Genomic DNA, 16550 nt, shown 5'->3' with positions numbered 1-16550 from the left:
TGAGTTATGACTGGCTTTCAAAAGTGCATCGCAATCTCGATTACAATGGTTCAGAAAGTAACATGCGGTGTTTGGTGGAATTCGAATTTATACTTTTTTAATACGAAAATATGCAGCGTACATGTTGCAACACACCGAAAATCTTTCCAAAAGGAGTTTTCTTCCCTGAGTTTCATTTTCTAAAGTTCCGGGAAATTCTACACCCATGTATAAAAACGTACCCATTCAAAGGATTGCTAAGTTTTACAGCTCCAAGGGAAAATATACTGTCACTTAATAACAAGGAAAATAGTGTGTTTTCACCTGGGAGAAAGTGTATTTTTAACCGGGAAACCCGGGAAAAATCCGGGAATTTTTTTTCCTTGTCCACGTATACACCCTGTAAATATTTAATGAGAGTGGTGTTGGTTAACAATGTGATAAGCACACAGATTGACTGATGATGTCATTAATGTGAAGGTGATAGGTGGCTTACAAAACAGCTGATGGTTAGTATCACAAATAACATGAAAACATTAGCAAAATAAAATCTGAAAAGTCATTGGATCGTCTGCGGACCAGGGGGCTTTGGGTTGGCTTGTTCTTGTTATTAACACTGTCATATACATTAGAAAACTTGACAAGAGCAGGCCACAGTGGAAAGATAGGGGATTTTGATCAGGGATGTAAATGTAGCCATGAAATACATATTGTATTTAAGACAAGGCATACTGGCTGCCGCACCGCGATTATTGTTGCAGGTACCAGTGACTTTTGTAAGACAGGTGAGAAATAAGTGCACCTTCTTCATTTGAATGTAGTTGCACCTAGCAGTGTCTGATGCTGATGAAACTTGGCAGACATTTTGTGTGATGTTCTAATATTCTTGAAGGGCAGTATTCTGGAAACACACACAATACTTCATAAAATTGGCAGTAGTATCTTGTTTCACTTCTTTTATGATGTGTTGCGCAAACTCTGCTAGGTTGTGCTGGATATTTTTTTCTTCCACTTCCCACAATAGTCGGAATAGTATATTCTTTCATGTTCCCTGACAATCAACAGGGTGGATACTTAGCAGATGCTGATTTTGTAGGTCGAATTGCTTCAGTTTCCACCATAGTTGCTGCGCCAGATTGTTGATCAATAGTCCAGACTCTTGCAACTTCTTTTAGGAATGTTTTGATAGTTTTTTAATGTCTGGATTTAGTTTTTTATACACTTTGTATGCAAGCAAAGCACGATTTATTAGAAACAAAACTACTTTCTTTGTCCATTTATTGATTTTTTGCATTTTTCTGTCGTACGTGTGGATGCATTGTGAACTGTTATCATTCTCACCTCCCTTTTATCTTTCTTTACCTGCAGCAACATGTCACCTTGTCTTCGAAATGTAGTGTCACCTTTCTTTACAGATTTGGCATCTGTTTGTAGACACTTAGGGGGACCTCAATTGATTCATATTGTATCACAAGCTCTTGTTTTCCTTTCTAGAAGTAGAGTAGCGTACACCTTGAGCCGTGGCCACAGTGGCATGTTGAGTAGTCCCCTGTTCAAAATGTTGGAGGAATACAACATTGCATATGGTGTTTCCAATTAGGAGTTACAAAATACTGGCCTGTTCTACCCTTGCAGCATGGGGGTGGGACACCACATGCCATTGGATATTCAAGGGCTATTGAGTAGTATATCGTAAATTATAATTGTGTATCCATTTCTATTTCTCCGATTACATTGCCGTCTGTGGTGACCATTTCTATTTCTCCGATTACATTGCCGTCTGTGGTGAAACAAAGAAAATGCTTCAGACAAAATGTATGTAGAGTTTGCCGTGGAATTGTAATCTGCAGTAAATAATGGGGCTTCCCATTGAAGATTTCAAGGTTACTCCTGCTACCACCTGCATGGGGTGGTGTGGTGGATTGAGTTTGGTATCAGTAGATGTCCCCCTATTAGACAAACAGATTGGAACTATAACTTTTTTTGATCCAATTTGTAGTTGTCAAGATATTTCATTGTCTTCAATTAAAATGAACATCCTGTCTATTGAAACTCTGTTCACATTAAAAAATAATGTACTTACATTTGAAACGGGAAACATGGTATGAGTGCTTGGGATAATGTAGTTTAAGTGTAATTAACATTATTTATTCATATCATTTCCCTTTTTTTCTATGAAAACAAGAGATACTTAATCATCTTTGTACCACATTCCATGTGTTTCAAATTGCAACCACCAGGTGATAATGTTTTTTGTAATTATAAACGAATTCCGTAATTTTATTTAGTGAATTTACTTTACACAACAATACACAGTTGTTAGCAAGAGTGTGTAAGACCTGCGAGGAACTGTGTGGGAGGCCCAGTACGATGTAAGATCGTGAGCAGCACTCTGTGATGTAATAAATTGTACACCTGAAATAACAGACTTATCCCGTTATGTGAGAGCTGTGTTGTTATCTGCCCCGTTTTCACACAAGAAACTGAATAGGAAACATCAACCGCAACAAAACAGTGAAATAAAGATAAGTTCTGGTCAACACTTGTTATTTTGAACAGTCTGTGTTACACCCACCAAATTGCAAGAACAATTATTTCAGCTTCTATTGACAGAATTAATATTTACTTAGAATTATTTTCTGTTGACAACATTTATCCCCAGCAGGGTGGTTACATAGCAACCTGTCTGTGACCCAACACTTCCTCTATGTGGTGAGCAGCATTCTGTCATTACCAGGTATTTGTTATTCCATCCTGTTTGATTTAGTTGTGTTTCTCAGTTAGGTTTTCTGAGGTTATTTATCTACTTATAGTCATCTGATAGCTGTTTATAGGCTTCTGAAAGTGTAAGATGTTGAGCCCTTGTCGCCAAATGTGGGGTCTTGCCCACTCATCTTTTATATGGTGCCTAAAGGATGCTGCATTCTCGGAATGATATACAACAGTTCAAGCAAATAACATTAGTGGTTTTATTTCAATAAAGCAGGTTGACAATACTTAACTTAAATGTACAATGGTGTCGCAAGCAATGGGTGACATGCAACATAAATCCAAGTTCTTGCTATACACAATGTTTAAACAAGCAGTGGGTATGAATCACTACTATCTGATATCATGGCACTCTCTGCTAGTCCATGTGAATGCTCTGCAAATATTGTCCACTAATGTCCGGCCGAGGCTGGCAGGAGTGGTGCTTATAATCGCTTCGGCTAGGTGCTGCTCCTATCATTGTGACGTCCTGGTCAGTGGACTGTTGGCCGACATCGTTTCACCACCTTCACTGGTCTTGCGTTCTTCTTCTTCATTCCAGCACTTTTGATTATGAAACTTCCTGGCAGATTAAAACTGTGTGCCCGACCGAGACTCGAACTCGGGACCTTTGCCTTTCGCGGGCAAGTGCTCTACCATCTGAGCTACCGAAGCACGACTCGCGCTCGGTACTCACAGCTTTACTTCTGCCAGTACCTCGTCTCCTACCTTCCAAACTTTACAGAAGCTCTCCTGCGAACCTGCAGAACTAGCACTCCTGAAAGAAAGGCTATTGCGGAGACATGGCTTAGCCACAGCCTGGGGGATGTTTCCAGAATGAGATTTTCACTCTGCAGCGGAGTGTGCGCTGATATGAAACTTCCTGGCAGATTAAAACTGTGTGCCCGACTGAGACTCGAACTCGGGACCTTTGCCTTTCGTGGGCAAGTGCTCTACCATCTGAGCTACCGAAGCACGACTCACGCCCGGTCCTCACCACTGGCAGAAGTAAAGCTGTGAGGACCGGGCGTGAGTCGTGCTTCGATAGCTCAGATGGTAGAGCACTTCCCCCCGAAAGGCAAAGGTCCCAAGTTCGAGTCTCGGTCGGGCACACAGTTTTAATCTGCCAGGAAGTTTCATATCAGCGCACACTCCGCTGCAGAGTGAAAATCTCATTCTGGAAACTTTTGATTATGCCAGAACCTTTGCAAAGGTCCCGAGTTCGAGTCTCGGTCGGGCACACAGTTTCAATCTGCCAGGAAGTTTCAATTTTTGGGCAGTTCCTACAGGAACCGGTTTTGTTGGGTGAAACAAGGACTGCAAAGGCTTGTGATCCGTTATTAAGTAGAATTTTCTGCCATACAAATAGGGGTCAAATTTGGTGACACCATACACAGTAGCCAAAGCCTCTTTTTTCAGTTTTCACTGAATAGTTAAACTGAGCTTTGGACAACACTTTTGAGGCAAAAGCAATAGTGAAGAGTCAACTTTCAATACAACTGAGCAGTGCTTCAAAGTTTTGAAAAGCTTCCTGGCACTTTTCTGTCCAAAACAAGGGGACATTCTTGCAATGCAAGTGATGCAATGGAGTTGCAATTTGTGCAGCATTAGGTATAACATGAATATAATAGTTCATTTTCCCTAAAACTGACTGCAATTCTGTGACATTGAGAGGAACTGGCAAATCTCGTATGACTAACAAATGCAACTGAAGAGAATGTACACCTTGACTGTTTATGACATAACCAAGATACTGCAACTCAGGGTTTAAAAAATCACACTTGTCCAGTCAACAATTTAGTCCTGCACCCGATAACACGTGAAACAAAGCACGTAAATTTGAATATTTTCTTCAGGTGTACGACCTGCTACTACAATATTGTTCAAATAGTTGAACAGTTTGTGCAGTCACCTGTTCCAAATACCATTGGAAAATAGCAGGTGTGGAAGCACTGCCAAAAGGCAAATGCAAATATTTAAACAAGCCCAAATGAGTATTTAGTACACACACTTTTTGAGATTCTTCATCGAGTGGTATTTGAAGATAGGCGTCACGCAAATCAATTTTCATAAAGTAGTGCCCAGTGCCTAATTTGTCCATGAGATACTCTGGTTACGGCAATGGACAAGTATCAATGACAGTTTGTGGGATGACTGAAGACTTAAAGTCAACACAGAGGCGAATGCGACCTGAGAGTTTGGAGAGCAAAACCAATGGACTTGCCCATTGACTAGCTTGTATGGGCACAATAACTCTGCTACCTTGCAATCCTTTAATTTCAGCAGTGACTTTGTCCCATAAAGCAATGGGAACAGTTCTGGCCTGGCAAAATTCTGGCTGAGCATTGTCTTTCAGTGTAAAACATACAACAAAATTGTTAGCTTTGCCTAAACCTTCAGAAAAGAGTTCCAAGAAGTAATTTAGAAAGTTAGCTGGACTGTATTTTGCACTGAATGTAGACACTGACAACACATTGTTGTGAATGTTAAAGCCAAACAAATCAAATGAATTAAGACCAAATATGTCCTCACACTTGCATGATTCTTGCGCTGTAAAAGTCACTGTTCGCTTATGCGAGCAGTACATGGTGGGCAAAGTACATTTTCTGAGAACGGGAATGTCTTGTCCATTATAAGTGGGCATTGTGACTAGACTTTTGGGAGTGGGTCAAATTCTTATGTTTGTTCTGTTGCAAACATACAGATTGCAGATGTCCTTTCCTATCACAAGCGTAGCACTGAGCCTGTCGGGAGGGGCCACCTGGGCGTTTGTACCGTGAATAACACCTAGGGCAAGACTTAATTCTGTGTCTGTGTAGCTGCCTGTTTAACTAACTAACTTCTTACGCGGGCATGGAATGTTGTTTACTCGGCATGGCTAGTGCACGCCTCCGGTGTGGAATGGTGCGATTGCAACTATGGAACTCAACCCGGCAAATAGCTGGGTGCTCAAATGTATGAGCCAACAAGGCACCGAAATCGTACTGATCTAATACTTGCACTACCTGCTGAAATGATGGATTAGACTGTTTTAAAATTTGTTCTCCGACTTTGACATCAGGTACATTGTACACGATCACATCACACAACATAGCATCTGAATACAAAGCATTGCAAGCACATTCGAATTTGCGTTTACTTGTCATACCCTGCAAATCTGTTACCTACTAGCTATAAGTTTGTTCTGACCATTTTTTGCAATTAAGGAATTGATACCCAGCTGTTACCACATTCACTTGTTGGTAATAATAGTTAGTTAGCGAAGCAATAATCTGGTTGTAACTAAGTTCACTGTGAGTGGCATTAGGAAAAAGTTTTTGAATGAGGCGGAGCACTGCACTTCCTATTGTGGATAATAGATAGGGAAGTTTCACAGTACCTGAAACATTATGGGCTAGTATATGGGCCTCATACTGGGCCAACCACTCGAACCATTCGTCTTCCTGTTTACAAAACTGTCGAAAAGGTGGTATAGCAGCTGTAGTAGGCAGTGCCTGTTCCATCGGGCACACAGCGTTGGCGAGTAGCTGCTGCACCTTGTTGAGTAGTGCTGATATTTGCTGCGTGTGAAACTGAACATCTGCATTAGCTGTGTGGCGTCTAACACTTGCGGCTGTGGTGCCTGAGCAGGGGGCGGGACAGGTGGGATGGTGATGTTGGATGATACAAATGCAACAAACAGACAAAAATATGTACAAAGAAATTTTCTGCAACACCCACCTGAAAACACGAATTAGCAAAAACCACAACAAACTGTTAAAGCAATATGCGCCTCTGCAAAATAAAGACAAGAGAGAATTAAGGTGCCAGCAAAAAAACGGAAAGGAGAATGCCATGGCTGCCAGGCACAGAGTTCGGTTGGATACTCGTCATCAGTAATGTTGAGTCCTTGTCGGTAAATGTGGGGTCTTGCCCACTTGTCTCACATAGGGTACCTAAAGGATACTGCGTTCTCGGAATGCAATGGTGTCTGAAGTGATGGGTGACATGCAACATAAATCCAAGTCCTTGCTATACACAGTGTTTAAACAAGCAATGAATATGGATCACTACAAACTGATATCGTAGCACTCTCTGCTAGGCCATGCTAATGCTATGCAAATACAGTCCACTAATGTCCTGCCGAGGCTGGCAGGAGCGATGCTTATATTCACTTCGGCTATATGTCACTCCTATGGTTGTCGCGTCCTGGTTAGCACAGTATTGGCCGACGTCTTTTCACCGCCTTCTCTGGTCTTGCATTCTTCTTCATTCCAGTGCTTCTGGTTACGCCAGAACATAAGGTACCTACTAACTAGTCTTCTGTGTGTCATTCATAGTGGCCATATGCCAGTGTGAGAGGCAGTATGTATTCCGTACATTCAACTTGTGTCACTAAAGCAGCAATAGTTGCCCATCAGTAACAATAAAAAATATATATTCCTTTGATAACTACATTTTGGCTGACTTTTGCCTTCAGACAGTTGCCCTCTTGCAATTTACTCTTGGATAATGGACTTCGGTTTTGGTGTCAGTTCAAGTATCTGAATAGAGGATCTTCATCTGTTTTTTTCTCCTTAAATGAGAATGAGTCCTTACACTAATGTACATCAGCTCGTATTTATCAACTCAGTTTAAATCAAGAAAGGCACTAGCCATTTATTCTGTTTGTTGTTTGTGAAAATGTCTTAAGGATATTTTAATGAGTTCTGTGATTAAACGGAAGTGGGTTATTATAAATTCACTCATTGTATGAATCAAGGCAATATAAATCATAAATTAAATTAGCCAGCTGTTGGACAAATGATGTTTACTTTCAAAATTCTCATAATAAATCTAATGCTCAGAGTATCATTAACACAGAACTTGGTAGAACATGTGACAAAATGCTACAGATGATGTTAATGTTAACTGCAGATGACTTTTTTTAAAATGATCAAAGGCTAAGGTCAGTTCCCAACTCCTGATATTCAAAGCCCACACCTGACTCGTAACTCTGCTCATGTTAATGAGTTTCTACAAACATTTGCAAACACTGTAATAATTTGTATCTGGACGGAAGTAGAAGTACACGGTTTTAAAAAATCAATGACAAAACTGAGCTGAGCTGCTCCAAGTCTGAAGACATTTATAGCCTTTCAACTGTGAAACACTTATGTTTTACTGAACACAGCTGTTTAGATGTGCATTTTAAAGCCCGTGGTTACTAGACAATTTTTTCTTTTGGTCCATACTATTTCCTCCCAAAACATGGAAGGCAAATAGACAGTGGTAGAAGAGATTTGTTTCATAGTATCAAAGATGAAGTAATGCTTATAGCTCTTAAGGTCGGTATTTTAGACTTTTTTTGCTTCAAATAATCATTCCTGTCATATCCCTGAATTTTGACCATTCCTCCTGGACACCTAGTATATGCATTTGTTTATTTGATTGTGTATAGTTTGGAATATAGTGTGTATTATAGTACAGTAAGTAGTCTCCTTTTCTCTAACATGTTAATCTCTAATGTAGAAGTTATTTTTAAAATGAGACCCAATAGCAAATGCATGGAAATGCTTAAAGATGGATTATAAATACCTTAACATATAATACAATAAAAATTTCAACAAAATATGCTCCACATCAATTTGGATGTCAGCAGTGTTTTAATGTTATTTGTTATTATTTATGGATTTGCTCATTTCCCCCAACATTCTCTCTTGTGGGTTTTTACATGGCACTGGTAATAGGAGCTAGTCTTGGTTCCACCATTTCCTTCCGATGTTTCACTGTCTCATGTTATTTATTAGGTACATATCTCACAGTGGAGGTTGTAGAGAATGCAGTACTGGTCACACAATTTGCATGTGCATAATTCTTCTGGAGCTACACATGATAGATACTTCAGCACTTTCCATTTGTTGAATGTTTACAGAAAGCTATATTCATATGTACTCCTGTCTCTCTCTCTCACACACACAAACACACACACACACACACACACACACACACACACACACACACACACACACACTCTCTCTCTCTCTCTCATCTTTTTGCTAGAAAATGAATGAAATGAGTAATATCAGTAATTGTGGTGACCATTCTCATCTTTAGATGGGTTATTTATAAATTGACTCTGCAGTTATAAATAATGAAAGTCACTGTGAATTACTAATACTGCCTTGTAACATACAGTGACATAATAACTGACTAATCACATCACAGTATTGGACTATAATAACAAAATTCTTAAGCATTTGTGCTGTGGACTAAACCATGGTGGTCTGGCAAACTAAGCCAAACCAAAGAAGCACACAGTCCTGTGTTGATGTATAGATAAAGCGTAATATTTTATTAATTTTGGAAATGATACCTATTAGTATCTACTTCTGTGTGCGAAACAACTTAGCCATAAAGAACATGTGGTATAGAAGAGGGAAAGTCATAAAATGACGAGATGCAGCTGGGATGGTAAGTTCAGGACTATGATAGACTTCATCTCTGGTAGCAAAGCTGGTCAGTATGGTATGGATGTTAAAGTCATACCCAGTGAGTTCCTAGATAGTGACCACCAGCTATTAACTGCTGACCTAAAAGGTGTTCAAGTGCCAAAGTTTAAACAAAAGAGAATGTCAAAGATTAAGACTTGGCTGTTGAAGGGCATGGAGAAGAATAGAAAGTATAAAGCACAAATAGCAGCCAAATTACCCAAAATTGAGAGAGGGGAATAGAAGAAGAATGGTTCTTATTCAAAGAAACCTTTGTTAGAGAAGCCACGGACATCTGTGGAAAAACAAGTGCCACAACAAAAGAGAAGGAAGCTCCTTGGTGGAATGATTGGTTAAAGAACGTACTGAAAAGAAAATTAGACCATGAAAAATAGATGATGGACGAAATGAATTAGCATTTGACCATATAGCTCAGGAATACTGCAAAGAGAAACTAGCTGTAAAAAGACTGATTCAGGAAGAAGAGGAAAAGTGCTGGGAAGACTTTAATACAAGGATAGAGGAAGAATCTCAGGGAAGTAGGAAGTAGGAAATTACAATACAGAGTACTAAAGAGCAAATGAAATGAATATGTAAAAATCCTTGTCCTGGGAATAGATGACGGTAACTTAATATGAACAGAGGAAGGAATCAGGGATGAAATGGGAAAGTACTTCAACATGCTGCTAAATGGAGATGGGGACAACATAACCATCAACGACTGTAGAGAAATTAGTGAAGTCCAAACTAGTGGACACCCATTAACATGGCGGAGATAGAAACAGAATTGAAGAGTGTGTGGAATGGAAAGTTGATTCAGACATGAGAAAGGCAGCTGACATAGTAGGCATAAATTAGCTATATAGAGTGTTATCAGTGGTTTGGAAAGAAAACAAAATCCCAGAAGACTGGAGTAAAGGAGTCATTGTCCATCTGCTCAAAAAGGGCAAACGACAAAATTGTGGAAATTACAGAGGCATCACACTGCTGTCACACACCTTGAAGCTGTTAGAAAAGATCATAGAAATGAGAATTAGAAAGATAGTAGAACCTTCGCTTGAGGTAGAACAATGTGGATTCAGGAAAGCCAGAGTTACAATGGATCTTATTTTTGCAATAAGAATGTTGACAGAAAAGTACTGGGAATATGGAAGAAATCTTGTGATTGTATTTGTGGTCATTGAAAAAGCGAATGACAGCAAAGTCAAGATACTATACCAAAAGTGTTACAGCTGTCTCCAGATAGGCAATGGATGATCAGAATGGTTTGAAACAAAGAGAGGTGTCTAACAAGGAAGTGCCCTATCACCACTCCTGTTTGTAACAGTAACTGACAAGATCATAAAATCTGCCAAGAAAATAGACAGTGAACCAAATGCCCTAGTTTTTGCTGATGATTTGATAGTATGGGGAGAGACAGAAGCTGAAACACAGAGGAAACATAGTGACTGGAACAACACAATCAAAAATTTTGGGCTAAAAATAAAAAAAATAAAAGACAGTAGAAATGACCATCGACAGGCAAGGAACGACCTCAAATATATTTCTAGAAGGAGTCAAAGTAAAATCCGTTTCACATTTCAAGTACCTAGGAAGCATGATCTCAAAAGACAACATCATTAAGCAGGAAATACTCAGTAGGCCACAGAAAGCACCCAATTTTTACATTCAAGTCAGAAATCTCGCCTGGGATGATAAAATGCCACGAAAAGCAAAAGCGACCAGTACCACATCTGTTTTGTACTTGTCCTAACATATGGTTTAGAAACATGTACTCTACTAAACAAAGACCTCAACAGAATTTAGGCAACAAAAGTGAGATTCAGTAGAACTCTGAATCAAACAACTAGGAAGAACAAAGTCAGGAATGAGGTGAACAAATAAGTAGATGGTATTGAAGTTCCAGTTACCCGTGTCCTAAAGAAACGCAGGCTTCAGTGGTATGGGCACATAATGAGAATAAACAGCCAAAGACCTGCCAAAAGTATTTCAAACTGAGCCTCGTAGGAAGAAGACCCTGGGGAAGACCAAGAAAATGCTGGATAGAGGCTGTAAGATCAGATGTGGAGGAGAAAGGACACAAATGGGAAGCTCTCTTGGAATAGAAGATCTATGAAGCCAGAACTAGATGGCGAGCTCTTGTACACCACACCCTGGAACATGTAGTTGAAAAATGATGATGACGACGACGACGATTACAGGGTCCCGTGATCTTCGTGGAAGTGTCTCTCACGTCCTCTCAACTGTAGGGATGATTTGTGTTTGTGAACTGTTCCTTTCCTTTCCTTTCTTTTATCTTTAAAAATGGCTACCATAACCAGTACACCAGTATCAGCAGGCACAGTAGCTAGAAAAAAAATGATCTACTGTCCTTGGTGATTAGATGATTGATTGAAGTAGCTACTCCCTTTGCTAATACAGACATGTATGAATAAACAAAGAGATTTCATTTCGCTTATAAAATCTCGACCTCTACCGAATGTTGCCTTTAGTGCTGTTGGTAATGCAACGGGAACGTTGTCGCCACTAACAGCATGAGCCTTTAGGTATAATTTTAGTGTTCCTTTATCATTGTGCAGATAGTTACTTGGAAGATTTTATGTATTCCGTAATAATTCTTTGTCTCCTCATTCTATTGTCAGTCTGAAGAAGACGACGATAGGCTCACAGAAACAGCTTACGTTATCATGAAACGGTCATCTGCTTGTGTCATTAAAAAAAATAGTTGAGGTGGATGTAGATTTTTTTTTTTTTACGTACTAGTATTCTTAGCATAGGAATAAGTACTGTTTCATCTGTGGCCCAGACAATACCTTCTGGCTAGAGTCTCCTGCATAGATGCCCTGTGCTGGAAGCAGATTCTTCTGCAAAGGCAGCCTTCTAAATTTCTTGGATCTACAATCAGATACTGCTTTTGCTGCTGTCTTGAAGGCAACCTCACAGAATACAGTATTTTGTTACTTTTTGTTGTATCTATTCTGAAATTTCCATCAGTTTAATGATTAGTCAGTTTGAATTTCTGCAGAATGAGTTTACAGTATGAAATTCATCAACAAATTTTGTTTTTGCAGAACGAACTGCTTGAGGAAGGTTTAGTGCACGCTGTAATGCTGTACACGTGGAGGTGCTGTTCTCGTGCTATTCCACAGCCAAAATCAAATGAACAACCAAATAGGGTTGAAATATATGAGAAAACTGTAGAAGTTCTTGCACCAGAAGTGAATAAACTCTTGAATTTTATGTATTTTCAGGTAAACCACTTTTATTAACTTCAAAGCCCCTTGTATACATATAAATGCTGATTGTGTAAATTTGCTTATTAATTGTGTTCTTTGCAGAGGAAAGCTATTGAAAGATTTTCTGCTGAAGTGAAGAGATTATGCCATCAAGAAAAAAGAAAAGATTTTGTTTCAGAAGCATACCTTCTTACACTTGGAAAATTTATTAACATGTTTGCTGTTCTTGATGAATTAAAGAATATGAAATCAAGCGTGAAAAATGACTATTCTACTTACAGAAGGTATCACTGTTTGAAAACAGATTGTTTATTTTATTCTCAGTTGAGCTATTAATAACCCGCAAAATATGTATTTGTTTGCTTTGTAGGGCAGCCCAGTTTCTAAAAGTGATGGCTGATTCACAGACACTTCAGGAATCTCAAAACCTTTCAATGTTCCTTGCAACTCAGAATAAAATCAGAGATACAGTTAAAGAAAACTTGGAAAAAATTCCTGGGTATGAGGAACTTTTAGCAGATGTAGTGAATATATGTGTTCACATGTTTGAGACAAAAATGTACTTGACACCACATGAGAAGCATATGCTTGTTAAGGTGATGGGATTTGGACTGTTTCTCATGGATAGTGATCTGTGTAATATCAATAAACTTGATCAAAAGAAGAAGCTGAAGCTAGAGAAGATTGACAGGATATTTAAGGTAAAGAAATTTGAGATTAATATCCCATGTTTTTACAATTATTCTTTTATTTACCAAATACGTTCTCTCTTAATATCTGTAGCTATACGCCTTGTGAATGATTTCAGAATCTGGAAGTTGTGCCACTGTTTGGAGATATGCAGATAGCGCCATTCAATTATATAAAGCGTAGCAAGCATTTTGATCCGTCCAAGTGGCCTCTGTCCAGTTCCAACAGCATAAGTCCTCAAGCTGATTTAATGGTGCACCTGCCCCAGATACGAGAAGACCATGTTAAATACATCAGTGAACTTGCAAGATATAGCAATGAAGTAAGAGTAATTATCACAAGATCTTAATTGGATTAGTGACGTGTAGATGCCTCATTTTGCTTGTTATATTAATGATCAGAATTAACATAAAATTAATTCTTCTATACTCATTATAGGAGGGCCAGTTGCTATACATTGTACAGAATATTGACAGAAATAAGGCTGTATTGACAATGAAGTGTATTATGAACGGTAAGACAATCATTTCATAGGCTTTTCTGCTATGGTTAAGGTGCCATCTGAGGGAGACTTTTTTGCCAAAACTGATTATCTGCTACGTGTTGATTTTGTGTGTGTGTGTTTTACAAATGGTACTCACTTACTACAGGACTGATAAGTATTGTATACATACATGTAACAGAAAACAGTGTTCACTGGCTTTCAAGCTCTGGCTCTTTTTCTAGTAGAAAGTACATGAATTCACATAAACTCTAGCAGCTGCAGCATCATTTTTTTCTACTAGGAAAAGAGCCAGAGCTTGAAAGCAAGTGAACACTTGTCTTCTGTTATGTGCGTCTATGCACCACACATCAGTCTGCCATAGGTGAGTGGTTACCTTTCCCTTTTTTTACATATCATTTCATCTAGGAATTTCCATTACTGCTCCGTGCTTCTTAAACTACACAGGATGATTGCTAAGTATTTGATGATATCACAGGCTGCGAAGTTTGTGCACTAACTGGAGAGGCATTACATTTGATCTCTGTACAAAGTGTAAATGTGACAGACAAGCAGATAGTAGTCCTATTTCAGCTAACATTCTCAAGAAGGTGGTGTTAAATTTTTGGTGACTACAATAATGTGCCTTCTCAGTTGTAATATTTTTAGTGTAAGAGGAATGATGAGCCATTTTTCATTGCCAAAACACTGCGAGTAGAAATCACATGCTGAAATATGGGGATAGTGGGTTGTCAAGGTGCAGCGTATGTTCTCTCTTTTCGCAGCCAATTCACCAGCCTGGTATGTGTTAATTCAGAACATCCATATGCCAATGTGGTGGGCAGTAAGACACATTTTCCTTCACCATGAACTATGGTACAAACTGCATCAATTGACTGTTTTTGGTTCTTGGCAGAATATTTTATACATTATGAATAAAAATGCATAACACTGGTGTAACAGTCCACAATATTTATTATTTTACAAACATATTTTCAGCTTGAAGATTTTAAACTTTGTTTGTTTACAGAGAGTCTCATTTAATGTTCAAAGATGACAATTCTGATGTTTCATTTAGGACTAAAACAAGAGGAAGAATGTGATGTAAAACTATTTAGCTTAGATACAGTATGTGGCACATTAAATAATGAACTATGTGATAAATTACAACAATGTTCTGAGAAGAAAAATAAGTTGAACAATACATAGCAAACTTTGGTAATATGTTCCAACTGGGTGACTGAACAAGATAACTTGTCCTTAACAGCTCCAGTGTTAGAAACATGTAAAACATTAGAAATGAGACTAAACAGGCAAGTGAATTGACTGTAATTATACAACATAAAATTTTAACCCAGCAAGTGAAGCTACAGAAACTGAAATAAAGGAAAAATGGGGAACTTGAGTAGAAGGGGAAAATAACAAAGCAATTTGGAAGGCATTATTAGCAGTATCCACAGTTAGAAGTTGCAAGTAAGGTAGCTGTGTCTAATCATTCAGTACTGTTGTGACCTGGGGAGTTGAGGTTGCATTGTGACCAGGAGGCTGAGCCCGGACTGTGGGTGAGAGCTCCAGTTTGCACCCGGAGACGTCAGTGAAACGTTGGTATCTTCAGTAACATTTATTTATAATTTTCAATCTACAGAGTTATAAGGGTGTTCAGAGTGGTGATGGGCAGCCAGACGTAAGTGCACTTGTCGCAAAGAATTGCAGACGCCTCATAGGCTAGCCGTGACATTGTGCTGCAGGTCAGTGCCACAGTCACATGCTGTGTTGGGGACAGTGTAGGGTCAGGGAGGTGTCACCTGTCAAATGTTCAGTGATACAGTGCAGCTCACACCACAGAACGTTTGAAGACAGTCCATCTTGCGCTTTGGGGGAGACTACTGACTGTGGTCCTGGACGTCAGTAGTTATGACGACTAGAAACCATTCATCCACCGTCGGTTGACCAAGACTACAATAGATGCTCATGAGTCAGCCAGGGTCCTATGCAAAAGTGCCATGCCTGATTGGTCTGGAGATAATAGCTTGCACATCATCTGTGATAACCAGTTACCAGCAACAGCAGACCACAGCTGTCGTACACATCAGGTTGGCTCTGTCTTGGTACTGAAGTTCACTCGCAGGTAGCTTGCAGACTCATTATCAGTCAACTTGTCGTGGTGTCACTGAAACTCAGCGTTCTGTCATTCCCTCTGGTTCTAGTGACATGTAAAGTGCCGAGCATATACCTACAATACAATGGCTCTGAGTGCACGAGTGTGTATGCCTTCTGTCAGAGCTCCTTGCATCACTGTGGTAATTCAGTAATTACTCTGCATCACTGAGCTTCTGCTTACGTGTGACTTTGCAGTAGCGCACCGGCATTGAAGTTTGGAAGTTATGTAGTGTTACTTTACAGTGCTTTGTTATGCAGCACTGCAATGTTTGCATTTCTTCCTTCCTCAGTCTGTTACATTGGCGGTATGCCTTGTTGACGTTCCAACTGGCACACTGCCGCATAGCTACCCTTCTTTGTTCTGAGCTCACTTGGTAGACTCTAGTACCTTCCGCTGCGGAAGTCGAACACGCGACAGAACAAATGGATGTAGTCAGCCCGTAGAGGGCTCCGCCTCCGTGGTGGCTATTCCGCGCAGCGGCTCTCGCGCAGCGAGGGCACCACCGCTAAGCCAGGTGCAGACAGCGGCCAATAGCCGCTCCCTCCGGTTTCGTATATGGGACCCGCTCTGCCCTAGTCCAGCCAGTCTGGTACTCGCTCTGGATTTCGTTTCTACCTCAGCGGTACTGCGTTCTGGTCGTTGCTCGTTGTTGACATTTGCCTGCCTCTGGTTCCGAGTGGATTTACGTTTGGTGTTGTGGTTTCCACAAGCCTCCATTGTTTATCTCTTCCTTGTTGTGTCGCTCATAGTCGGTCATGGTCGGTTGTTGTCAGTTGTCGCTGGTCTGTCGTCCGACTCGTCCTGTG

The 16550-nt window shown here is 39.8% G+C and overlaps 1 protein-coding gene across 3 annotated transcripts in view; it reads left to right on the top strand.

Annotated features, from left to right (window-relative positions):
* Positions 1-16550, top strand: part of LOC126198543 (cytoplasmic FMR1-interacting protein) — a 150989-nt gene that overhangs the window by 18544 nt on the left and 115895 nt on the right. For all 3 annotated transcript variants that reach the window (XM_049934949.1, XM_049934950.1, XM_049934951.1), the window contains 4 exons: positions 12248-12427; positions 12515-12696; positions 12783-13113; positions 13221-13424. In XM_049934949.1, the coding sequence (XP_049790906.1) occupies positions 12248-12427; positions 12515-12696; positions 12783-13113; positions 13221-13424 (897 nt within the window). The remainder of the gene's footprint in view (positions 1-12247; positions 12428-12514; positions 12697-12782; positions 13114-13220; positions 13425-16550) is intronic.

Source organism: Schistocerca nitens, chromosome 8, assembly GCF_023898315.1.
Source record: "Schistocerca nitens isolate TAMUIC-IGC-003100 chromosome 8, iqSchNite1.1, whole genome shotgun sequence".
NCBI lineage: Eukaryota > Metazoa > Arthropoda > Insecta > Orthoptera > Acrididae > Schistocerca > Schistocerca nitens.
Note: the sequence above shows the minus strand (reverse complement) of the source record. Positions and strands in the feature narration are given on the sequence as shown.